At 40.2% G+C, this 27,142-nt stretch overlaps 1 protein-coding gene across 9 annotated transcripts in view; it reads left to right on the top strand.

The window, feature by feature from the left end:
• The window catches only part of ST7 (suppression of tumorigenicity 7), a 333,226-nt gene that overhangs the window by 245,475 nt on the left and 60,609 nt on the right, over nt 1–27,142 (top strand). For all 9 annotated transcript variants that reach the window (XM_081147743.1, XM_081147742.1, XM_081147750.1 and 6 more), the window contains 2 exons: nt 8,799–8,871; nt 10,282–10,384. In XM_081147743.1, the coding sequence (XP_081003869.1) occupies nt 8,799–8,871; nt 10,282–10,384 (176 nt within the window). The remainder of the gene's footprint in view (nt 1–8,798; nt 8,872–10,281; nt 10,385–27,142) is intronic.

The following is a 27,142-nucleotide window of genomic DNA, read 5'->3' as shown; positions in this document are numbered from 1 at the left end:
AAAAATTAAACTAACACCAGCAGTTCAGCTTTGCTAAAGTGAGAAATGCTTATTTAGCATCCCTTGTTTTTGCAGTGAGTAATGGAATTATGAGTTTTCTCATTTTTTCTTTCCTCCTTGGATTCTAATTATTAAGAGAACTTTCTGATAATAATGGCAGTTACATGCCACTTACAGAAGACAGAAAGGCACTATACAAAGTCTGTTCATACAAAATTGGATTTAGCATGATTTTAAGAATCTCTTCCTATGAATAAAATTTCTCAATAAATTACAAGCATTGCTGGAAAGCACCTGATTTGTTGTTATTTCCTGCTCAAAAAATTTTTTTACATTAAATAATATTTTATTTTTCAATTACAGTTGACATACAATATTATATTATTTTCAAGTATACAACCCAGTGATTAGACATAAAACTTATTAAGTGATCACCCGAATAAATCTAGTACCCATCTGACACCATACATAGTTATTACACTATTATTGACTATATTTCCTATGCTGTACTTTACATCTGCATGATGTTACTACTATTACATAACTACCAATTTGTACTTCTCAGTCCCTTCACATTTTTCACTCATCCCCTGCAAAGCCCGTGCATTCTCGCAGCCATCAAAATGTTCTCTGTATCTATGAGTCTGTTTCTGTTCATTTATTTTGTTTTTTAGATTCCATATATAAGTGAAATCGTATGGCATTTGTCTTCCTCTGTCTGAGTTATTTCACTCAGCATAATACTCTTTACGTCCATCCGTGTTGTTGCAGGTGGCAAGATTTCATTCTTTTTTGTGGCTGAATCATGTTCCATTGTATGTGTGGAACATATATCCATTCATCTATTGATGGACATGTAGATTGCTTTCATATCTTTGCTATTGTAAATAATGCTGCAATGAACATATGGATGTACATGTCTTTTCAATTTAGTGTTTTGTGTTTCTTCAGATAAATACCCAGAAGTGGAATTGATGAGTCCTTCTTTGTCTCTTGTTATGTGGCCTTTGTTTTAAAGTCTATTTTGTCTGGTATAAGTATTGCTATCCCAGCTTTTGTTTGTTTGTTTTCATTTTCATGAAACATCTTTTTCCATCCCTTTACTTTCAGTCTGTGTGTGCCTTTTGATCTGAAGTGAATCTATTGTAAAGAGTATATGTAAGGGTCTTGTTTTTTCCTTCTTCTTCTCAAAGAAGGCTCTTTAACATTTCTTGTAATACTAGCTTGGTGGTGATGAACTCCTTTTGCTTTTTCTTGTCTAGGAAGCTCTTTACCTGTCCTTTGATTTTAAATGATAGCATTGCTGGGTAGAATAATCTCAGTTATAGGTCATTGCTTTTCATCACTTTGAATATTTCATGTCAGTCCCTTCTAGGCTGCAAAGTTTCGGTTGAGAAATCAGCTGACAATCTTGTGGGAGCTCTCTTGTAGATATCTAATTGCTTTTCTCTTGCTGCTTTTAAGATTCTCTCATTGTCTTTAACCTTTCGCATTTTAATTATGATGTGTCTTTGTGTGAGCCTCTTTGGGTTCATCTTGTTTGGGACTCTCTATGCTTCCTGGACTTGTATGTCTATTTCCTTCACTAGGTTACAGAAGTTTTCCAACATTGTTTCTTCAAAATGTTTTAAATTTCTTCCCCCTTTTCTTCTCCTTCTGAGACTCCCATGATACAAATGTTGGTATGCTTGAAGTTGTCCCAGACGCTCCTTATATTCTCAATTTTTTTGGATTCTTTTTTCTTTTTGCTGTTCTGATTGGGTGTTTTCTTTTACCTTTTCTACCAAATTGCTGATTTGATCCTCTGATTCATCAAACCTGTTGATTTCATCTAATGTATTATTTATTTCAGTTATTTTATTCTTCATTCTAAGTGGTTCTTTTTATGTTTTCTATCCCAATTTTCATGTTTTCTATCTTACTATTGAAGTTCTCACTAAGTTCATCTACTCTTCCCCTAAATTCACTGAAAATCCTTATAACTAGTGTTTTGAACTATGAATCTGGTAGATTGCTTGTCTCCATTTTCTTTAGTTCTTTTTCTAGAGTTTTATTCTGTTCTTTCATTTGGAACATGTTTCTTTGTCTCCTTATTCTGGCTGCCTCCCTGTGTGTGTCTATGTATTAGGTAGAGCTGCTGTGTCTCCTGGTCTTGTTAGAGTGACCTTATGTAGTAGGTTTCCTATGTGGCCCAGTGACCCAGTCTCCCTGGCACCTGAGCTGGGTACTCCCAAGTGTGTCCCTTTTGTGTACTGTGTGTGCTTTCCTGTTGTAGTTCAGCCTTGATTGCTGTTGGCAGCTCAGTGGGAGGGATTTACCCCCAGTCTGATTGGCTTTGAGAACTGGTGGAGGATCAGCTGTGCAGTGGCCCACCCCACATAGCAGGACTTACTTAAGGGGGGCTCAGACAGGCATTTGTATAGAAAAGCCACTGAAAACAGCTTGGGTGTGTCCACAAGCAGGGTGAGACAGGGTCTCAGAGAATCTCCAGGGTCGGGCAAACAGTGTGAGCCAGGTTGATGGAGACTCAGATCTGATCCCCACCTGCTGGCACTTTTGGGGGAGGGCCCAAGAAAGGAGCAATGGCCTCTGCCATCACTTCTGTCTGGAAGAAAACTACCCCTCTAGCTCTTGCCCTGATGCCAGACAATTCAGTTTCTCCCTGTATGTCCCTGGTTCCCCAGCATTGGGACTCAGAGCCAATGAGTGTGAGTAAGTCTGTACATGGGTCCTTTAAGAGGAACACCTGGGACTCCAGCAGCCCTCAGTCTCACTTAGTCACAATCCCTAGTGGTTTTCACAGCAAGAAGTTATGTGGACTTCTCTTCCTGTCACTGGAACCCTGGGCTGGGGGGCCTGGTGTGGGGCTGGGACCCCTCTATCCTCAGGGGATCTCTACATCTGAGATAACCCTCCCAATTTTTATCCACTACAGGTAGGTGTGGAACCAGCCCCTTCTGTGTCTCCACCCATCCGACCAGTCTCAGTGTGGCTTCTTTTGTATATCCTTAGTTGTAGGACTTCTTGTTCACTAGATTTCAGGCAGTTCTGAATGATGGTAGTCCTGTAGTTTAGTTGTAATTTTGATGTGGTTATGAGAAGATGCAAGTACTGTGTTTACCTATGCACCTTCTTGACAGGAACCCCCTCAATTTATTTTACAGTGATTTCAGAGAGAGGAAGGCAGAGGGAGAGAGATATAGAAAGATCAATGATGAGACTGTCATTGATTGGGTGCCTCCTGCACGCCCTCCACTGGGGGTTGAGCCCAGAACCCGGGCACGTGCCCTGACCAGGAATCGAACTGCAATTTCCTGGATCATAGGTTGATGCTCAACTACTGAGCCATGCCAGCCAGGCCCCCTCAAAATTTTGATACTATCATTTTCATCACTATTGTTAATTATTGTATTTCCCTTATTATTTTATGTATTTTTCTAGTGCTAACAGCATAAACTCATAGTGGCCAGACAGAGCTATAGAGATAGAAAACAGATGAGTGATCACTAGGAGACAGATGTGGGTGGGGAGGGTACAAATAAAACTGTAGCATGAGAGTGTTTCTTTGCAACAGTTGTGTACTTTGATGATTGTGGTGGTTACATGAATCTAGCCATGGAATAAAATTGTATAGAACTACATGCTTGCATATGCACAAGAATGCATATGAAACTGAAGAAGGTCTGTAATTAACTTAATAGTTCTGTACCAATGTCAACTTTTCGATTTTTGATATTGTATTACAGTTATGTAAGATGTCACCATTAGGGGAAGCTGAGGGAAGCATTCACAGAACTCTGTGTATCATTTTCACAACTTCCTGTGAGCCTGTAATTATTTTAAAATAATAAGTTTCAAAATTATAATAGGCAACAATAACCAAATCTCAGTCTTTTTTTTCAGAAATGAAAGAAGTTGTGGTCATGGGGCAAGCAGGTCATACTAATTAGCTTTGTCCTAAAGGTAGAATAAATGGTTTTTCTTAAAAGTGACCCAAGCCGTGGCCCATTTTCCCCATATACCAAAAGGTTGTGGGTTTGATTTCCAGTCAGGGCACATACCTAGGTTTTGGATTCGATCCCCAGTCAGGGCATAGGTGGGAGGCAAATGATCTCTCTCTCTCTTTTCCTCTCTCTCTAAAATCAACAAACATATATATCCTGGGTGAGGATTTAAAAAAAAGAAAAATAGTGTGCCTAACCTTGCAGTCCGTGCCTCTGATTTAGATGTTAGGCACTTATTAGTTGAAGATATGTTTAATGTGTTCGCACTGCAAAAGGAACATATAAACTTTCATAAAAGGTATGTAAGTGCATCTAGTAGATCTACAGGCTAACAGCTCCTCATGTGAAGTTGCACCTTTGTCTGTCTATGCTGTTAATGTCTGGGTTCACCAAGTATTTGCCCATGAACTTGCTTCAGGCCATTTATAGAACTGAATTCTTCCATATAGCATCATTATTATTTTTTAAAAATTTACTTACTACATGTACATCACAGGAAGCTTTGGAAATACAGATAAAGAGTATTTCCCACCACCCAGAAATAAACACTGTTGATATTTGTTATATATAATTGCAGTCTTTTTATCTCTGTGCATATAAATGCTTTTTAAAAAATATCTGAAATCATAATTTTAGTATACTTGTTTTACTTACTGATGTGTGCATAAAACTGCAACATTTCCCCACGTCATTAAATGCTTTTTTTACTATATGCTTTTAATGACTATATAGAACTGTACCCTATTGATGTACAAACCTTAACCAATCACCTATGATTGGACATTTAGGCCTTTCCAGTTTTCCACCATTAGAAACAATGTCGTGATCAACATTTTTAAGGCTAAATCTTCATGCATAGTCATGATTATTTTCCTTAAGATAAAGTCTCAGAAGTAGAGTTGCTAGATAGGCAGAATGTTAAAGCTTTGATTTATATTGCCAAAGATAAGCATCATTTAAAAGTAAATATGAACAAAACCTTATTTGAACAGCGAGATGCTTTACCTGAAGGGAAATTTAGAATCAATTTCTTTAAGTTAATGAATTCTTCCCTCCTTAGAGACAAATTGCCATTACAAAATAGACATATTTCTTTGACAGAATTAAAAGAAAAATGTTACCCTGACTGAGTAGCTCAGTTGGGCGGAGTGTCATCCCATACACCAAAAGGTTGCCGGTTCAAATCCCAGTCAGGGCACATACCTAGGGTGTGGGTTCGATCCCGGTCAGGGTGCTTATGGGAGGCAATGGGTCGATGTTTCTCTCTCTCTTTTTTCCTCTCTTTCTAAAAAATCAATAGAAATATGTCCTCAGGTGAGGAATGAAAGAGCAAAATGTTGAAGATACAGTTGACACTTGAACAACACAGGTTTGAACTGGGCTGGTCCACTTATGTCCAAATTTTTTTCATAAATACATATAGTACTATAAATGTATTTTTTCTTCCTTATGATTTTCTTTCTTTAAAATATGTTTTTATTGATTTCAGAGAGAGGAAGGGAAAGGCAGAGAGAGAGAGAAACATCAATGATGAGAGAGAGTCACTGATCTGCTGCCTCCTGCATGCCCCCTACTGGGAATCGAGCCCGAAACCGGGGCATGTGCCCTGACTGGGAATCAAATCATGACCTCCTGACTCATAGGTTTACATTCAACCACTGAGCCAGCTGGCCGGACTTCCTTATGATTTTCTTAATAGCATTTTCTTTTTTCTAGGTTAGTTTATTATAAGAATATAGTATGTAATACAAATAACATACAAAACACGTGTTATTCAATGTTTATGTTATTAGTATGGCTTCCAGTCAACAGTAGGCTATTAGTAGTTGTTTTGGGGGAGTTAAAAGTTATATGTGGGTTTTTGAGTGTGTGTGGGGTGGCATCCCATCTCCACATCGTTCAAGGCTCAACTGTATCTAAATAAAGAAATTATGGAAGAATTTTTGCTATTTTTTATCTCTGTTAAAGAGTGAGAGCAAAATAATTTACTGGAGTAAAAAGATAGCAAATGGAATGAACATACCACTAGTGGGGAATGGGGTGTTTAAATTTACCCCTTCTCCCATTTGATATGATTAAAATATATTTTTAGTGACCTATTTTTTAAGTATTATGTGTATACATATACTACCATTTTTACATACAATGAAGGAGTAAAAAAATTTAAGGGTAAAATGTACTATATAGTCATAATGTTGCAGAATTGTTGTGTTTTTCTTTTTTTAAATTTATCTTTATTATTGAAATACAGATCTCTCTCATTTTTCCGCCATTGGCCCCCTTTACGCCACTCTCCGCACCCCCAGGCCTTCAGTGCACTATTGTTGGTGTCCATGGGTTAAGCGTATAGGCATAGAAGTTCTTTGGTTAATCTCTTCCTTCCTCCCTTCCCTCTGAGATTTGTCAGTCTGTTCCTTACTTCTGTTTCTCTGGATCTATTTTGTTCATCAGTTTATGTTGCTCATTAGATTCCACATATAAGTGAGATCATATGATACTTGTCTTTCTCTGACTGGCTTATTTCACTTAGTATAATACTCTCCAGATCCCTCCATGCTGTCTCAAAGGGTAAGAGTTCCTTCTTTATTACAGCTGCATAGTATGCTATTGTGTAAATGTACCACAGCTTTTTTTTATCCACTCACCTACTGATTTTTCTAGTTGTAAATGTTCTGTCTATGGGTGTGAGGGGACGTGTTTCTGGGTTAAATATCAACTTTGATTAGGCGTCTCTAGTATTCCCCTGGAGCACCTCTGTTGTATCTTTTTCTGCATTTCTAACTGGGTCGTTACGTAATCATCAACAAACAATGTGCTCTTTCTCATTAAGAAGCTAAATTCTTAACACGCTTTCTTTAGTTTATCAAGTCAGGCTCCATCTTGTGGTGCCACCTTCAAATAATGGTGACCATTGTTTTCAGCCTTAACTTCTTCCTAGGACTTTTCATTGGTCCCCACTTCATCGGAAGGTGCTAGATTGACACAGAAGGAACACAGGTCATACCAGGAAGGGTGGAAACAAGGCTTGGATAATTTTTAAATATAAAACCTGAACTTTTAAGTAAGTAAAATGTGTATTATCTACAGGTTTTAAAAATTATCTTTCAGTGACAATCAATGAGTGTACCCTAGCAAGCAAGATATTTTATTCCTAGATTGATTTCCCACACTGTGAAGTGTTTAAATGTTTAGATATTGGAAAAGTAACGAGAAATCTGTGAGTGTCTGACATTTTTTTCTTCTTACTCATAAACATACCATTTTATACTATGCATATGGTGGTGAAATTTTGTTTGAATGTAATATATGAAATCAGGATTGCAAAGATCTCCCTTTCAATTCTGTGTTGGTATTTTCTATGATTATTTGTATTTTATCAATGTCATAGAAATTTCCCTCGAAGAGAAATTCCTCATGCTGGAATTGATAGTAAATACTTGTTATTGGATGAGTGATTGGTTTTCTTTTATGAAAGTATTTTTTTCTGCTTCTGTCTGTTGGCTAGTTGTGGGACTTCCCTTTCCATTTCTACTGTAATATAATTCTAAATTGAAAACAGCTCTGGCCCAGCTGGGTGTGGCTCAGCGGTTGAGCATCGACCTGGAATCCAGGAGACTGCAGTTCGATTTCCAGTCGGGGCACATTCCCGGGTTGCGGGCTCGATCCCCAGTTGCAGGTGTGCGGGGGACAGCCGATCAATGACGACTCTCTCATCATTGATGTTTCAACTCTCTTCTCTTCCTTCCTCTCTTTGAGATCAATAAAGATATATTAAAAAGAAAAACAAACAAACAAACAAAAACAGCTCTGTAAAGAAACTTTCAAGGAATTCCAGGTGTTGTGGTTCTCTAACCCAGAATGAATTTTGCAGCACTGGGAATGGCATATTTTTACCTGGTTTGAATTAAAAATGTATTTCTATGTCGTAGTATAAATTTGGTTGAATATTACTATTCTAGTAAGAAATAGAATCATAATTTAAAAACAGATGTTTCCTCCTGAAGGACAACTCTCTGAATTTATCTAGTCTCAGCTAGTAAAAGTACCCTACTTTTACTTCTCTGCAAACTCATTATTTTAACCTATTACCCTCCATCTGAGATTTTCTACACAAACTGAGAGGAAGTTATTCTGGGAAACAAATTAGGGTTTATATGAAAGGGGATTGAATAAACAAAAATTGTACAGTTTTCTAACAACTTCATATATATCCTTATATATATAAAGATTTACCATAAAGGTTTTATATATATAATGCGTTACATTTTTAACTGAATATGAACTTCTTGAAATTTAATTCAAAAAAGTATAGTTTAAGTTTTGGTGGTATTTTTTTTTTTTAATCCAGATAATACTTTTTTCTTCACATTGGTATTTCATAGGTCTATTGAGAAATTTTTATAAGTAACAGAGAGGTCGTATTTGCCTTTCATGATATCAAGGGTATTCATGTAATATTTAAATTGATATATTTATAGCTATTCTCTGCTGAAGTAAACTTAACAGATGAAAATACATATTTCAAAATAGAATGATTGTTAAAGAGTCATCTTTAAACATGAATTGTTTAAAGATGGTGGATTTTAAACATGAATTGTTCACAAAAATATAAATTTACCCTTAGTTTGGATGTACCACCCTGATACATAAGGAATAGCTGTGTACTGTGTACATTAAAATGTTCTTAATTTATGCCTTATTAGACTTACTTGATTAAAATACTAGCTTATTAAAAATCATTGCTCCTTGTTTCTGTAAACTTACAGGAGTTCCTACTTTCTTTTTCTTTAACAGACATAAGCTTACCAAAGTCGGCAACAATATGCTACACAGCTGCCTTGCTCAAAGCAAGAGCTGTCTCCGACAAGTAAGTGAATCAATAGCTTATGCGGTTCTAAATGCCTGACCCAACTTAGGATGTGTTGCTTCTGAGAGTTTCTCTGGAAGTCTCTTATTCTGAGACGCCTGCTTATGAGCATGCATTTTCCAAAATCTGCTGATCTTTTCTTTCACTACTAGCAGGAGAGAATGCATACCCCGAGGAATTGCAGGGGTGTATGTATCCCTAAAGAGGGATTTATATAAAATTCCATGCCTCTGAGGTGAATTTCTTTTTTCTTTTTTTTTCTTTTTTTGCCAGATAATAGATACCAAAAGGCCTGCTTGGGACTTAAAACAAAATGCCTTTCTTTTATTCTTTTTTTTTGCATATTCCTCTTCCTTCAGCAGCCCAAGACTGGGTAGCAATATGTAATATGGCAGAGGGGATGGTCATCTCCCATTGTTTGCCTCATCTATTCCAAACTAACTCCCCATCCAGGGTCTGTTTACTTTGAGTCACCATTTCAATGGCACAGTTGCCCACTTTACTCAGGCAGGTGACTGTGGCATAGAGAATAGATGGTTTAACTGTTTTTCAGTTCAGAAACACTTACACTTCCCAGATACACTCCCTTGGTAGCGTTGAAAATCAGGTAACAGGAAAAGAAAATAGCCTCTGCTATGTCAGACAGGTTTGCTGTTAAGTGTGTGTGCACTTCAAGACCGAAGTAATTGTCTTTCATTCTTTTTTATCCTGTAGATCGCCAGTACCTACTGCAACATCTTTTCTCCCTACACAGCGACTCCAGCTTGGGAGGGCAGGGCCAGGGTTGTCACAGCTTCCCCTGTGGTGTCTGCCTGCCAAGCACAGCTCTGGAGTTAGCCCTGGGTGTGAGGTGAGAAAGAGATTGCATGGTCTGGTTTTTTTCATTCACTTGGGCAAGTGTCTCGCCCACAGTTTGGGCATGCACACCTCCTGCCGAAACAGCCCCAAGCAGGCTCTCCTGCTGCTGCTGAAGCTTCAACAACTTAACTTTCCACGGCAGCACTGACTTTGGGTTAGGAGCCTCCTTTAAAATTCTCCCCAGTTTTGTTTTTAACCCAGTGTGCTCTTCTGTAACCTAGTTTTCTCTTTTTCCTACACTGTCTGCCCTCTTCAGTCCTATCCCCTCCCCTGACCTAAGCAAGTACCCCATAGAAAATTTAGACTAGTTAGTTAGACAGACTTGACAGCTGAATTTAATTCCTGCCACAATTAGATGCAAACATGCTTTCTGCTTCTGCGGGGGTTTTTCTTGGCCTCGGTCTGAGGGATCACTCAGAGGTTTCATGTAGTGGAGGTTTGGAAGGTAATGGCTCACTATGGTTTTATGGGCCCTGGATGTATAGATACATCTCTGGGTTGATGCCCAAGCAGTGGTCCCAATTGGATGGTGCTTGTCTTTCTGCTTTTCAGATTCTCTCCCGAGGCTGCATCTCGACGGGGGCTGAGCACAGCAGAGATGAACGCAGTCGAAGCCATTCATAGAGCTGTGGAATTCAATCCTCACGTGCCAAAAGTGAGTATGTGGAATCCCCATAGGAACCCGTTATAATAACAGAGAAAATGTTCCATGACCACAGTATCATGTCTTGAATGCAAACAGTTATAAAAAAAATGAATTGCAACCAACGATTGTTGAGGCCCTGTATAGTCTATGATTATTAACCTCATTTTTAAGTAAAGTTGCATTCAAGAGACTTTGGGGCTGGTTTTCAGCCTTCATATAATAATGGTAAGTTGATAGACCTGGCTTACGCAGGCCAGGTCAAGAAGTCTGAAATTGGCAAAATATGGAGATCTCGAGTATTGATGTATTTGACAGGAATTTCATACCAGGTTTTAGTCTTACTTAGACCCAATTTAGGAAATGAAACTTATTGTGAATAAAGGTGGTAAAAAATACTTACCAATGTGACCTACGTCTCTATAAATAAATGATAATTCATGTTGGCAAGAAAATAATAGAGAAAACCTCAAAGTATGAAGAAGTATTTTTCGTTTGATTTGTGAGTGCCATTTTAGTAGGTATATGCAGTAGGAAATATTTGTCTTAATTATTATCCACATAATTGACCAATTTATAACTACCCATTATAAATACCAATTTAATATTTCTAATATGTTTTCTCTGAATTTGATTTTAAGGGAGTCAGTCATGGTAGAAATATAGAGATATTTCTATAATCTTTTATTCAGCAGATGGATCTATATTTATGATTTACCTGTATTTGAGATTTGAGTACCTACTACGTGATAGGCACATCACTTAACATTTTCAGGTTTTTTATATGTAAAAACTGTAAAGAACCTTTTGGCCTTTAGGAAACTATTACTGCAGCTCCTATTAGGTACTGCAAGGTAGAATTTTTTTGGCAAAATGTCTTATGAAGACTTTTATTGGTGAAAAATGACAAAAGAAGGCTGTTTTCTTGTTTTGTTGTAATATTGTAGCAAAAGAGTGGTATGGTGTGTGTGTGTGATTATGTAGTAACCTATTTTAATTTATTTTGTGGATATCCAGAGTGACAGAGATAAATGATCTAATATCATTTCTGAGGTTTTACTCAGGTCATGATTATCTTTTCACAAAACAGGAAACTGAAGAGTGGTGCACAGTGTCACAGTTATAGAAGGCTGTAGTTATCCACTCTAGTTCCAGTGTGAAATGACCAACATAGTATCTGTAGACTTAGGTATTGTATGTAGAGTGGTATAAAATACATCTCTTTATTTAATATTTTTCAGCTAAGTTAAAAATGTTCAAATTTTATTAAAATTTCAAACTATTTATGAAAATATCGTCCTGAATTACAGTAAACTGAAGTCATCAATGAATATTTATTGAATGCCATTCTCTAACTACAGAGCTATCCTATGAACATAAATAAGGCTCTTTTAGAAGTAGAATTGGGCAGTAGAGTCCTATATTCTGAGACAAAAACTTTCAAGTTCTGTCTCTTCCTTATTAGCCACGGGACTTGGGTTTAGCATCTCTGAACTAAGAATTTCATCTTTCAAATGAAGATAAAATATAAGCCTTACCTATCTTCTGTGATAAAGATAAGGTGAGGTAATATAGGGAAAGTTTTTGAAAATACTTGAGTACTATATGTTTGCAAATTATTAAAATTGTTAATGTTTGACTTGTTGGGGGCCCATTAAGTCTGAGAACCAGGTCGTAACTTTTCTAGTTATACCAACCAGAGATTTATAATCCTGGGGCATAAGATAGAAAACTGATGTAACACCTGTTGGTGAGATATTTTAACTGAAGCTGTCGTCTAATTCTTGGTAATGGCCTTAAATGTTCGTTCAGCCTCTATAAGAGTATAAAAAGCCCTAAGAAACAGTATAAGGCTAGCTACCATGGAATAATATGACTCAGTCAACTAGCACTCTCCCTGCAAAACAGAATTCTTCTAAAAGTAGAAACATTTTAAATATTTGATTTCACTCTATTTTCTAATCGTCAAATGGAGAAAAGATAGGGTATACAGGTAAACTGATTCTCCACCACTTTTATTTGTTGGTGATTGTGCTGAGGGGGAACTTTTTCCAGATCATCTTTCAACATTTCCGTGGAGAAAAGGTCCTGTGAATACTGGCCTTATATATTCAGAATTAACTGCAAACCTCTGGTACATGTATATGCAGCCTGCTATAAACATCTTTTGTTTGTTTGTTTGTTTTTTGTTTTTTGTTTTTAAATTTAACTTCACTGTTGAAAGTATTACAGGTTTCCCATTTTTTCCCTGCCATTGACCTCCTCCACCTCCTTTCCACTCCTTCCCAGGCCTTCACCCCATTATTGTCTGTATCCATGGGTTATGCATATATACAGATAAATTCTTTGGTTAATCTCTTCCCATTCCCTACCCTCCTTCTCTCTTCCCTCTGAGATACCACTCTCTGTTGCCTATTTCAATGTCTCTGGGTCTATTTTGTCAGTTTGTTTTTTTCATTAGCTTCTTCTTAAAGTAGACTCTTCAGCATTTCATGTAGTACTGATTTGGTGGTGATGAACTCCTTTAGCTTTTTCTTATCTGTGAAGCTCTTTATCTGACCTTCAGTTCTAAGCGATAGCTTTGCTGAGTAGAGTAATCTTGGTTGTAGGTTCTTGAATATCACTTTGAATATTTGTTGCCACTCCCTTCTGGCCTGCAAGGTTTCTGTTGAGAAATCAGCGAACAATTGTATGAGTGCTCCCTTGTAGGTAAGTAATTGCTTTTCTCTTGCTGTTTTTAAGATTCTCTCATTGTCTTTAACCTTTGGCATTTTATTATGATGTGTCTTGGTGTGGGCCTCTTTGGGTTCCTCTTGTTTGGGACTCTCTGTGCTTCCTGGACTTGTAAGTCTATTTCTTCCACTAGGTAGGGGAAGTTTTCTGTCATTATTTTTTCAAATAGGTTTTCAATTTCTTGCTCTCTTTCTTCACCTTCTGGCATCCCCATAATGCAAATGTTGGCATGCTTAAGTTGTCCCAGAGACTCCATACACTGTCTTCATATTCTGGATTCTTTTTGTTTTGCACTTCTTATTGGGTATTTTTTGCTTCTTCATATTCCAAATTGCAGATTTGATTCTCAGCATCCTCTATTCTACTGTTGATTCCCTGTAAATTATTCTTCCTTTCAGTTAGTGTATCCTTACTTTCTGACTGGTTCTTTATTATGTCACTGATGACCTCACTAGTTTCCTAAATAGTCTTACTAAGATCCTTTAGCATACTTATAACCATTGTTTTGAATTCTGTATCTTGTAGCTTGTTTCGCTCCATTTCATTTAGTTCTTTTTCTGGAGTTTCTTTTGTTCTTGATCTTGTGACATGCTTCTTTGCCTCCACATTTTGGCTGCTTCCTGGTGTATGTTTCTATGTATTAGGTAGAACTTCTATGTCTCCTGGAATTGGTAGAGTGACTTTGTGTAGTAGGTGTCCTGTAGGGTCCAGTGGCACAGCCTCCCCAGGCACCTGAGCTGGGCCTTCTAGATGCTCCCCTATGTGGGCTGTGTGCACTGTTCTGTTGTAGTTGAGCCTTGTTGCTATTGCTATCACTGGGAGGAATTGACCCCCAGGCCAGTCAGCTGTGAGGATCAGCTGCAACTACCACCAAAGAGCTGCTGTGCTGGAGAATCCTCTATGGAGCAGGATTTACTTCCATGGAGCTTTGGTGTTCACCAAGTACACCCCTTGAGTGTGTCACTCGTGGATGTGGTAGGGTTGTAATCCGGTGTTGTCGAAGCTAACCACCAGGTGCACTGTTTCTGGGCCTCACGAGCGGTTCAAAGTCAGCCTCTGTCTGTGCCTTGCCCAGGGCCACCCAGCATGAGCTACACAGCAAACGGTAGTTGGCTGCTACTTGTACTGGTCTTGGAGGTCCAGGAGAGGCCAAGCTATGAACCACTGGAGGCTGCCGTTAGTGCTGTGCCTGGAGCCACTTATCAATATGTATGGGGAACACTGAGGCCAGCCACTGCTTATTTGAGAGATTTTGAGAGGCCATTTGCATAGAAAAGCCACTGGAAATGGCTTGGATGAGCTTGCAGGTAGGGAGGGGCAGGGTCTCGGAATCACCAGGGTAGGGCCAAAGTTGTGAGTCAGGTGCTAGAGATTCAAATATGGCACCTGCATACTGGCTCTATGGGCGGAGGGCTTACCAAAGGAATAATGGCCTCTGCCAGCTCTTCTGTCTGGGAGAAAGCTGCCCCTCCACCTCTCACCCCGATTTCAGGCAAATTAGTTCCTCCTCAAATGTCCCAGGTTCCTTTTAAGCTGTTGCCTTGCGCTGGAGCTCAGAGGGAGCGTGTCTGAGTGAGTTCGTGTGTTGGCCATTTAAGAGGAGCTGCCTGGGACTTCCTCAGCCTCTGTTGTCACTCAGCCACAGTCCCTTATTGCTTTTCACAGCCTGAAGTTCTGGGGACTTCTCTTCACATCCCTGGAACCCTGGGCTGGGGGGCCTGTTGAGGGGCTGGGATCCATTACTCCTCTGGGAAAACACCACCACTGAGATAGCCGCCCGGTTGATTTTTTTGTTTTTTGTGTTCTTTTTTTCTTTTTAAGTGCAAGCTTCATGTTTTTATGTTTTTTATTTATTTTTAACTTATTTTATTTTTTTATTTACTATTTTATTTTTTTAATTTTATTTTTGTTTAAAATATTACACATGTCCTTTTTTCTCCCCAATGACACCTTCCACCTCGTCCCTTCCCCCTCCCCAGTCCTTCTCCCCACCATTGTCCCTAACCTTGGGTTGTGCATATATGCATATAAATTCTTTGGTTACTCTCTCCCCCTCCACCCACCCGCCCTCCTCCATCCCTCTGACGTTCTTCAGTCTCATCTATGCTTCCATGTCATTGAATCTATTTAGTTCATCAGATTATTAAGTTCTTTAGATTCTACCTATAAGCAAGATCATGTGATGTTTGTCTTTCGCTAACTGGCTTATTTCACTTAGCATAATTTTCTCCAGGTCCATCCATACTGTCCCAAAGGGTACAAGATTATTCTTCTTTACAGCTGCGTAGCATTTCATGGTGTAAATGTCCCACAGCTTTTTTATCGACTCATCTACTGATGGGCACTTGGGTTGTTTCCAGATCTTGGCTATTGTAAACTGTGCCTCTGTGAACATCAGCGTACATATATTCTTTTTGATTAATGTTTCAGGATTCTTAGGATACATTCCTAGGAGTGGAATCACTGGGTCAAACGGCAGCTCCATTTCTAATTTTTTGAGGAAACTCCATGCTGTTTACCATAGTGCTTGCACCAGTCTGCATTCCCACCAGCAGTGTACTAGGGTTCCCCTTTCTCCACACCCTCGCCATCACGAGTCATTTGTTGATTTGTTGATGGTAGCCATTCTGACAGGTGTGAGGTGATACCTAATTATGGTTTTAATTTGCATCTATCTGATGATTAGCGATGTTGAGCCTTTTCTCATGTGTCTCTTGCCCATCCGTATGTCCTCTTTGGAGAAGTGTCTATTTAAGTCCTTTGCCCATTTCTTAATTGGGTTGTTTGTCTTCCTCTTGCTGAGTACTATGAGTTCTTTCTACACTTTGGAAATTAGCCCTTTATCAGATATATCCTTGGCAAATATGTTTTCCCAGACCATGGGGTTCCTTTTGTATTTTGAGGCTGGTTTGTTTTGCTGTGCAGAAGCTTTTTAGTTTGATGTAGTACCATATGTTTATTTTTTCTTGCTTCTCTTGCCCTAGGCGATGTATCAGTGAAAAGTCCACTACATGGGATGTCTGTGACTTTACTGCCTATGTTTTCTTCCAGGATTTTTATGGTTTCGTGACTTACATTTAAGTCTTTTATCCATTTTGAGTTTATTTTTGTGTATGGTGAAAGTTGGTGGTCTAGTTTCATTCTTTTGCTGTATCTATCCAATTTTCCCAGCACCACTTATTAAAGAAACGGTCTTTACTCCATTGGATACTCTTTTCTCCTTTGTCAAATATTAACTGACCATAATGGCTTAGGTCTATTTCTGGGGTCTCTGTTCTGTTCCATTGATCTATATGCCTGTTGTTGTACCAATACCAGGCCATTTTGATTACAGTGGCTTTCTCATACAGTTTGAAGTCTGGTAATGTGATCCCTCCCACTCTGTTCTTTTTTCTCAAGATGGCTGCAGCTATTCGGGGTCTTTTTCAGTTCCATATAAATTTTTGAAATGTTTGTTCTAGGTCTGTGAAATATGCTGTTGGTATTTTAATAGGAATTGCATTAAATTTGAAAATTGCTTTGGGTAGTATGGACATTTTAATGATATTAATTCTTCCAATCCATGAGCATGGTATATTCTTCCACTTGTTTAAATCTTCCTCTATTTCTTTTTTCAGTGTCACGTAGTTTTCCGAGTATAGGTCTTTTACATCCGTGGTTAAGTTTATTCCTAGGTATCTTATTTTTCCAGTTGTAATGGTAAATGGTATTGGTTTTTAGTTTCTCTCTCTGAAAGTTCATTGTTGATGTATAAGAATGCCATTGATTTCTGGATGTTGATTTTTATCAAGCTACCTTGCCATATTTGTTTATCAAATCTAGTAGTACTTTGATGTAATCTGCAAATAATGACAGTTTTTACTCCTTCCTTTCCAATTTGGATATCTTTTATGTTTTCTTCTGGTCTGATTGCTATGGCGAGGACTTACAGTACTATGTTGAATAAGAGTGGTGAAAGTGGACATCCCTGTCTTGTTCTCATTTTTAATGGAAATCGTTTTAGTTTTTGCCCATTGAGTATGATGGTGGCTGTAGGTCTGTCATATATCGCCTTTATTATGTTGAGGTATGATCCCTCTATTCCTACTTCGCTGAGAGTTTTTATCAGAAATGGGTGCTGGATTTTGTTGAATAATTTTTCTGCATCTATTGATATGATCATATGATTTTTGACCTTCATTTTGTTTATGTGATGTATCACATTTATTGATTTGGGGATGTTGTAGCGGCCTTGCATCCCCAGAATAAATCCCACTTGGTCATGATGTATGATCTTTTTAATGTATTGCTGGATCCAGTTTGCTAGTATTTTAGTGAGGATTTTAGCATCTATGTTCATCAGGGATATTGGCCTGTAATTTTCTTTCTTCGTAGTATCTTTATCTGTTTTTGGGATTAAGGTGATGCTGGCCTCATAAAAAGAACTTGGGAGTTTTCCCTCCTCTTGAATTTTCTGGAATAGTTTGAATAGAATAGGTGTTAATTCTTCTTTGAATGTTTGGTAAAACTCGCCTGTAAATCCATCTGGTCCAGGACTTTTGTATCCTGGGAGTTTTTTGATTACTGCCTCAATTTCATTAGTTGTTATCGGCCTATTCAGGTGTTCTGCCTCTTCTTGATTCAGCTTTAGAAGGTTGTATGCTTCTAGGAATTTGTCCATTTCCCCTATGTTGTCCAGTTTGTTGGCATACAGTTGCTCATAATATTTTCTTACAATCCTTTGTATTTCTGTTGGATCAGTTGTTATATCGCCTCTTTCATTTCTGAATTTATTGATTTGGGTCCTCTCTCTTTGTTTCTTAGTGAGTCTGGCTAAAGGTGCATCAATCTTATTTACCTTTTCAAAGAAGCAGCTCTTGGTTTCATTGATTTTTTTGTATTGGGTTTTTAGTCTCTATGTCATTAACCTCTGCTCTGATTTTTATTATTTCCTTCCCCCTACTTCCTCGGGGCTTTTCTTGCTGTTCTTGTTCTAGTTCTTTTAGTTGTTGTGTTAGATGGTTGATTAGATCTTTTTCTTGTTTCTTGAGATAGGCCTGTAACAATATGAATTTTCCTCTCAAGACTGCTTTCGCCGTGCCCCATAGGTTTTGAGTTGTTGTCTGTTCATATTCGTTACTTTCCATGAAGTGTTTGGTCTCTTCCTTGATCTCCTTGGTAACCCATTCATTGTTTAATAACATGCTATTTAGCCTCCATGTGTTTTTGAGTGTTTTTATAGTGGTTGATTTCTAGTTTCATGGCATTGTGATCCGAGAAGATGCTTGATATGATTTCAATCTTCTTATATTTGTAGAGACTTGCCTTGTGCCCTAACATGTGGTGTATTTTTGAGAATGTTCTATGTGCACTTGAGAAGAATGTGTATTCTCCTGCTTTGGGGTGAAATGTTTTATAAATGTCAATTGAATCCATTAGGTCTAGTGATTCATTTAAGGCCTGCGTTTCCCTGTTGATTTTTTGTCTTGATGATCTGTCCAGTGCTGACAGTGGGGTGTTAAAGTCGCCCACTATGATTGTGTTGCTGTCAATCTCCCCTTTGAAGTCCCCCAAGAGATTTTTTATATATTTAGGTGGTCCTGTATTGGGTGCATAAATGTTCATAAGGGTTATTTCCTCCTGGTGGATTGATCTCTTTAGTAATATGTAGTGACCATCTTTGTCTCTCATTATGGTCTTTATTTTGAAGTCTGTTTTGTCAGAAATAAGAATTGCTACTCCAGCTTTCCTTTCCTTTCCATTTGCATGGAATATTTTACTCCACCCCTTCACTTTTAGACTGTGTGAGTCTTTTGCTCTCAGGTGGGTCTCTTGTAGACAGCATATACTTGGGTCCTGTTTTCTTGTCCATTCAGCTACCTTTGTCTTTTGATTGGCCCATTTATTCCATTTACATTTAAAGTTACTATTGATATCAACTTATTTAATGCCATTTTTCCCCTTTATGCTGATGTACCTTTCTCTCAGTATTCCTTCTTTTTCTTAAAGCAGTCCTTTTAGCATTTCTTGCAATGCTGGTTTGGTGGTACTGAACTCTTTTAGTCTTTTTTTGTCTGGGAAGCTCTTTATTCCACCTTCAAATTTAAATGATAGCCTTGCTGGATAAAGCAATCTTGGTTGCATGTTCTTGCTCTTCATTACTTGCAGAACTTCATGCCACTCCCTTCTGGCCTGAAGAGTCTCTATTGAGAAATCCGCTGTCAGCCTTATGGGGGTTCCCTTGTAGGTCACTGCTTGTCTCTCTCTTGCAACCCTTAATATTTTCTCTTTGTCCTTGACATTTGCTATTTTAATTATGATGTGTCTTGCAGTGTGTCTCTTTGGGTCCCTCTTGTTTGGAACCCTCTGTGCTACCTGAACTTGTGTGGCTTTCTCCTTCACCAGCCTAGGCAAGTTTTCTATAATTATTTCTTCCACCAAGTTCTGTATCCCTTTCTCTCTTTCCTCCCCCTCTGGTATTCCTATAATGTGAATATTGTTTCGCCTCATGTTGTCCCAAAGTTCCCTTAGACTGTCCTCATGCCTTTTAAGTGTTTTTTCTTTTTTGCTGCTCTGATTGTGTGATTTTTTCTACTTTGTCTTCTAAGTCACTTATTGTATCCTCTGCTTCATTTAGCCTGCTTTTAATTCCTCCCAGTGCATTCTTGATATCAGATACAGCATTCTTTATCTCTGTCTGAGTTGTATTTATGGTATGTATCTCTTTTTTCATGTTTTCACTAAGGTTCTTGATCTTATCATCTATAGGCTTCTTAAGTTCCTTGAACGTCTTCATCATCAATACTCTGAACTCCGTTTCTGATAACTTGCTCAACTCCATCTCATCAACGTCTTTTTCTGGTGATGTTTCCTTTTCTTTAATTTGGGGGTTGTTTCTTTGTCTCCCCATTTTGGTAGGTCTTAGTGCTTATATCTGTATATTAGATATATTTGCTGTGTCCCAGTCTTGTGGCGTGGGATTTTGTCTTGTGGGTCCAGTGGAGCCCAGAGGTGTATGTTGTTGTTAATACTGGTAAAAATTTAGAAAATAATAATAAACTAAAATATAAAAAATAGAGAAGCTACTGGGAGATAACAGAAGCAGAGAAAAGATTCTGAAAGAAGGGCCAGCACAAAATTAAGGGAGAGAATAGGAATAGGATAATAGTTGAAAATGAGAAAACAAAAATACAATAAATAGAATAAGAGAAACTAACAATCGGACAGGAAAACAGAAGGGGGCAAAATGAAAGAATGAAAGAAAAGTAGAAAAAGAAAGAAGAAAAAGAAGAAAAAAGTTATGCCAATGGATTGAGAGGAGAGAGAGATAAATCCCAGGCAGGCAGGGAGTCCGGTAAGAGACTTGGGTGAAACTATAGAGGAAAGCAGTAAACTTGGTTATAATGATAAAGTCCCAGTCGTTAAGCAGGGATATCAAGAAAGTCTTGATAGTAGAAGCAAGGATAAAACAAAACAAAGCAAATAACGAAAACAAAACCAAAAACAAGCTAAGTAAGACAAAATTATTTTATTAAAAAAAAAGTAGTTAAAGAATGTTTTAAAAAAAAAATTAAAAAAGAAAGAAAAAAAATATTTTTATAAAATTTAAAAAAGAAGAAAAAACAAATTTTCTCACATTTCTCTTCTTCCTAAGGAAAAAAGAGAAAAAATAAACCCACAAACAAAAAACAAACAAACAAAAAACCAAAACCCAAAACGAAAAGAAAAACAAAAAACCGAAACCAAACAAAACAAAAAAACAGTAGAGAAAAAGGTAGTCAGTCAGGTGAGTTTCTTCTGGGCTACTTATGTTGTCTGAGGGTCACTGTTTTTTGTGATTTCAGTTCTCTTGGGAGGTACTTGTGTATCACCCAATGTGAGGAGCCGTCTAGGTTTGGCTCTGGTGTCCTTAGGTAGATGGTTGATCTGAGGCTCTCCGTGGGCCACCTCCTCTTGTCAGCTATTTTGCAACCTTGTAGTTGCCTGGTCTTGCTCCAGAGTCTTCTGTAGAGTCTTTAGGGTACAGGGTGGCTAGTGTAGTCCAGGGTATCACTCCCATTAGAGGTGTCACTGTCAGGCGCTCACTCTGCGGGAGTTAGTCTCTGCTTCACAGCCAGCTCCTCAGTCCCTACCCTGTCCTCTGATTCTAGTCCCCCAGGCTCTGGCCTGCTGCAGCTTCAGATTAATTTCAGCCTGTGGCGTCTTCTGTCTGGGCCATTTCAGCAGCCAGGGCCCAGTGGGTTGGATTAAGAACACAGTCTGGTGAGCCCTTTGCCTGCCCAGCCCCCAGGAGGGGTTTCAGCGTTTCCTCCAGTTCCCAAACAGCAGTCCCCAAGAGTCTTATTCTTGCATAGTCCTCCTATGAGCTGCTCTCCCTTCCCCCTCAGGACTGTGCCCTGAGGGTGTGTCTGGGGCTTCAGTGAGCGGACCCGCCCCTTTCCTGTTGAGGGTGGTGCTCCTGGCTGCAGGAGAGGCTGGCCAGCTCTGCCCCTCCCTGCTCAGCTCTGGTTGGCTGGTCGCACCAGTCCCGCCCCTCAGACCGTCTACTGTGCAGACCCCAGTGGCAGTCTCCACTGCTGGTCTGTTGGAGCAGTGCACGCCGGGAAGGTTGGAACCAGTTCCCCAATCAAACTTGCAAAAGCACAAAGCAACACACAGGCAGAGGGTCCGCCCTTGCTCCAAGGCACCCAGCAGGAGGGGACCCAAAGTCAGCTCCACGCAGCTCTCCACACCGCTGGTCTGAGCAAAGCTGGAGCGGCTTCACGTGCCACCATGGGGCCCCTCAGGGCCGGTCACAGATCTCAGCCTCTTGGCACCCGGGAGCTCAGGGCGGGAGGACACCCTCAGGGCTGGTCGCAGAACCCAGCCTCTAGGCACCGGGAGCTCAGGGCGGGAGGGCTCCTCCCCTCCCCCGTGTCATGCAGATTCAGCGCTTTCTGGGGCTCAACACAGTGCCCCACAGGGAGGAAGGGGGTCCCTGTGTGCGGGTGCTCAGCGCAGTCCTCTGTTCCCTCACTACTTGGGTCCCACAGGTCTTGGGACAGCCTTCCCTATGGTCGGCACCCCGAGCACCAGACTCCCGGTTGCAGGCGCCCCTAGAGGCTTTGTTTCCTGGGAGGGCGCCGTCTCCTCCTGGACTCACCGCTTCCCTGGATCCCTCTGCCCTGTGCGCGGGACGCTCCTTCCCCTCTCTGCTCTGGGTTTTGGATCCCCGCTTTTGGATGCCGTCCGCGGGGCTTTGCAGCCTCCACGCCTTCAGGCTCGGAGCCCAGCACAGGCTTCAGGGGGACTCCCTCTTCCAAGGGCCCCCTCTCTTACCAGACTTCGTGATGGTTCCTTAGTGCTCCCCACTCACACTTCATCCACTCAGGTATGTTTCTCTGTTTTTTTTAAGCTGGTTACGTAGGATTTTAGGAGAAAATCAAATCCATGGCTGGAGCGGGGGCGCTGATGCTTCTCACAGGGCCGCCATCTTCCCTCCCCCCCATTCATTGTTTAATAATATGTTATGTAGCCTCCATGTGTTTGAATATTTTTGAGTTTTTTTATAGTGGTTGATTTCTAGTTTCATGGCATTGTGATCCGAGAAGATGCTTGATATGATTTCAATCTTCTTATATTTGTACAGACTTGCCTTGTGCCCTAACATGTGGTGTATTTTTGAGAATGTTCCATGTGCTCTTGAGAAGAATGTGTATTCTGCTGCTTTGGGGTGAAATGTTCTGTAAATGTCAATTAAATCCATTAGTTCTAGTGAGTCATTTTAGGTGTGCGTTTCCCTGTTAATTTTTTGTCTTGATGATCTGTCCAATGCTGACAGTGGGGTGTTAAAGTGCCCCACTATGATTGTGTTGCTGTCAATCTCCCCTTTGAAGTCCCCCAAGAGATTTTTTATATATTTAGGTGGTCCTGTATTGGGTTCATAAAGGTTTATAAGGGTTATTTCCTCCTGTTGGATTGATCCCTTTTGTAATATGTAGTGACCATCTTTGTCTCTTGTTATGGTCTTTATTTTGAAGTCTCTTTTGTCAGAAATATGAATAGCATATATTTGGGTCCTGTTTTCTTATCCATTCAGCTACCCTTTGTCTTTTGATGGGACCCTTTATTCCGTTTACATTTAAGGTTACTATTGATATAAATTTATTTACTACCATTTTTCCCCTTTATGCTGATGTACCTTTCTCTCACTATTCCTTCTTTTTCTTAAAGCAATCCTTTTAGCATTTCTTACAATGCTGGTTTAGTGGTACTGAACTCCCTTAGCCTTTTTTTTGTCTGGGAAGCTTTTTATTTCACCTTCAATTTTAAATGATAGCCTTGCTGGATAAAGCAATCTTGGTTGCATGTTCTTGCTTTTCATTACTTGCAGAACTTCATGCCCCTCTCTTCTGGCCTGAAGAGTCTCTGTTGAGAAATCAGCTGTCAGCCTTATGGGGGTTCCCTTGTAGGTCACTGCTTGTCTCTCTTTTGAACCCCTTAATATTTTCTCTTTGTCCTTGACATTTGCCATTTTAATTATGATGTGTCTTGGAGTGTGTCTCTTTGGCTCCCTCTTGTTTGGAACCCTCTGTCCTTCCTGAACTTGTGTTGCTTTCTCCTTCGCCAGCCTAGGGAAGTTTTCTTTAATTATTTCCTCCACCAAGTTCTCTATTCCTTGCTCTCTTTCCTCCCCCTCTGGCACTCGTATAATGTGAATGTTGTTCCGTCTTATGTTGTCCCGAAGCTCCCTTAAACTGTCCTCATGCTTTTTAAGTGTTTTTTCTTTTTGCTGCTCTGATTGTGTGATTTTTTTCTACCTTGTCTTCTACGTCAGTTATTCTATCCTCTGCTTCATTTAGCCTGCTTTTAATTTCTTCCAGTGCATTCTTGATATCAGATACAGCATTCTTTATCTGTCTGAGTTTTTTTATGGTATCTATCTCTTTTTTCATGTTTTCACTAAGGTCCTCGATCTTATCATCTAGAGTCTTCTTAAGTTCCTTGAACATCTTCATCATCCGTATTCTGAACTGCATTTCTGATAACTTGCTTAACGCCATCTCGTCAAAGTCTTTTTCTGGCAATGTTTCCTTTTCTTTAATTTGGGGTTTCTTTCTTTGTCTCCCCGTTTTGGTACATTTTAGGTTTTGTATCTATATATTATATATAGTTACTGTCCCCCAGTCTTGTGGGATGGGATTTTGTCTTGTGTGTCCAGTGGAGCCCAGAGATGTGTTTTCCTTACACTTTTGAGCTCTTTGGTCTAGGCGTGTCCCTCTTGTGGGTGTCCCTTTTGTGGTTTCTTTATGTTCCGTTGTTGTGGTTGGGTCTAGATTGTCATTGATCAGTCCTTGGGTGGACCCTCCTCTCAGGTTCGCTAACTGTGTCTCAGTCCCAACCTCGTCGGGTAAGCTGTTGTACGGGTCCTGGCAAGGCAGGACAATACTGAACTAAAATTCCAGGAAACAAGAGGTATCTTACTAAATATATTGACAGTCGCTATGAAAACAACCCACGTGAAAATAGAACTGGGAGAGTGAAGGGAGAACAGACACACAAAAAAATGCTTAAAAGAAAAGAAAGAGAAAGAAAAGTAATGCTTAGAGAGAGAGAGATGTATATTGTTGTTAATACTGGTGAAAATTTAGAAAATAATAAACTAAAATGTAAAAAATAGAGAAGCTACTGGGAGATAACAGAAGCAGAGAAGGCATTCTGAAACAAGGGCCAGCCAAAAATTAAGGGAGAGAATAGGAATAAGATAATAGTTGAAAATTAGAAAACAAAAATACAATAAATAGAATAAGAGAAACTAACAATCAGAAATACAGAAGGAAGGATAATGAAATAATGAATGAAAAGTAGAAAAGATAAAAGAAGAAGAAATAAAAAGTTATGCCAATGGATTGAGAGGAGAGAGAGAGATAAAGCCCAGGTAGGGATGGAGTCTGGTAAGAGATTTGGGGAAAACTATAGAGGAAAGCAGTAAACTTGGTTATAATGATAAAGTCTGAGTCATTACACAGGAATATCACGAAAGTCTTGATATTAGAAGCAAGGATAAAACAAAAAAAAGCCAATTATCAAAGCAAAACTAAAAACAAGCTAAGCAAGACAACATTCTTTTATAAAAAAAGAGGGAAAAAAAATTAGTTTAAAAAATGTTTAAAAAAAAATTATTATAAAATTTAAAAAAGAAGAAAAAACAAACTTTCTCCCCTTTCTGTTCTTCCTATGGAAAAAAGAGAAAAAATAAACAAACCCACAAACAAAAAACAAACCAAAAAAACCCCCAAAACTAGAAAAAAACAAACCAAACCAAACAAAAAAAAACATAAGAATAAAAGGTAGTCAGTCAGGTGAGTTTCTTCTGGGCTACTTATGTTGTCTGAGGCTCACTGTTTTGTGTGCTGATTTCAGTACTCCTGGAGGTTCTTGTGTATCATCCAATGTAAGGAGCCATCTAGATTTAGCTCTGGTGTCCTTAGGTAGATGGTTGATCTGAGGCTCTCTGTGTACCAACTCCTCTTGTCAGCTATTTTGCCACCTTGTAGTTGCCTGGTCTTACTCGAGAGTCTTCTGTAGAGTCTTTAGGGTATAGGGTTGCTAGTGTAGTCCAGGGTATCACTCCCCTTAGAGGTTTCGCTGTCAGGTGCTCACTCTGCGGGAGTTAGTTTCTGCTTCACAGCCAGCTCCTCAGTCCCTACCCTGTCCTCTGATTCTAGTTCCCCAGGCACTGTCCTGCTGCAGCTTTAGATTGATTTCAGCCTGTTGCCTTTTCTGTATAGGTAGTTTCAGCAGCCTGGGCTCAGTGGGTTCAATTAAAAACACCTTCTGGTGGGCCCTTTGTCTGCCCAGCCCCCAGCAGGGGTTTTTAGCGTTTCCTCCAGTTCCCAAACAACAGTCTCTGAGAGTCTTATTCTTGTAAAGTCCTCCTTTGAGGTGCTCTCCCTTCCCCCTCAGGACTGTGCCCTGAGGGTGTATCTGGGGCTTCAGTGAGGGGGACCTGCCCCTTTCCTGTTGGGGGCGGTGCTCCTGGCTGCAGGAGAGGCTGGCCGCTCTGCCCCTCCCTGCTCAGCTCTGGGTAGCTGGTCGCATCAGGCCCACTCCTCAGACCATCTACTGTGCAGACCCCAATCCCAGCCTCTGTTGGTCTGTACGCCTGTGCATGCTGGGGAAGTGGGAACCAGTTCCGCAATCAAACTTGCAAAGGCACAAAGCAACACACAGGCAGAGAGTCCACCCTGCAAGGTCCCGCTGTCCGGGCACCAAGGCACCCAGTGGGAGGGGACCCAAAGTCAGCTCCATGCTACTCCCCTCACCGCTGGTCTCAGCAAAGCTGGAGTGGCTTCACACGCCACCACGGCACCCTTCAAGGCTGGTCACAGATCCCAGTCTCTGGGCACCAGGAGCTCAGGGCGGGAGGGCTCCTCCCTTCCCCCACGCCACACAGATTCAGCGCTTTCTGGGGCTCAACACAGCACCTTACAGGGAGGCAGAGGGTCCCCATGTGTGGCTGCTCAGCGCCATCCTCTGGTCCCTTACCACTTGGTGCCACAGACCTTAGGACAGCCTTCCCTATGGTCGGCACCCTGAGCACCAGACGCTGGTTGCAGCTGCCACTAGAGGCTTTGTTTCCTAGGAAGACGCTGTCCACCATTAGAGGCTTTGTTTCCTAGGAAGGTGCGGTCCCCTCCTGGTGGACTCACCGCTCCCCTGGGTCCCTCTGCCCTGTGCGCGGGGCACTCCTTCCCCTCTCTTCGCTGTGGGTGTGAGATCCCCGCTTTTGGAGGCCAGTGCGCACTCCCAAGGGGACGGAACTTTGCAGCCTCCAACCCTCTGGGCTTGGAGCCCAACACAGGCTTCAGGGGGACTCCCCCTTCCTGTGCCCCCCTCTCTTACCCGACTCCGTGATGTTTCTTCAGTGCTCCCCACTCGCACTCTGTCCACTCAGGTATGTTTCTCTTTTTTTCAAGCTGGTTACGTATGATTTTAGGAGTAAATTGACTCCATGGCTGGGAGCGGGGGCGCTCTGCTGCTTCTCACAGCACCGCCATCTTCCCGACCATCCACCGG

This window comes from Miniopterus schreibersii (genome assembly GCF_964146895.1).
Source record: "Miniopterus schreibersii genome assembly, chromosome: 9".
NCBI lineage: Eukaryota > Metazoa > Chordata > Mammalia > Chiroptera > Miniopteridae > Miniopterus > Miniopterus schreibersii.
The sequence above is the reverse complement of the archived record's forward strand: the minus strand, read 5'-3'. Positions and strand labels throughout refer to the sequence as shown.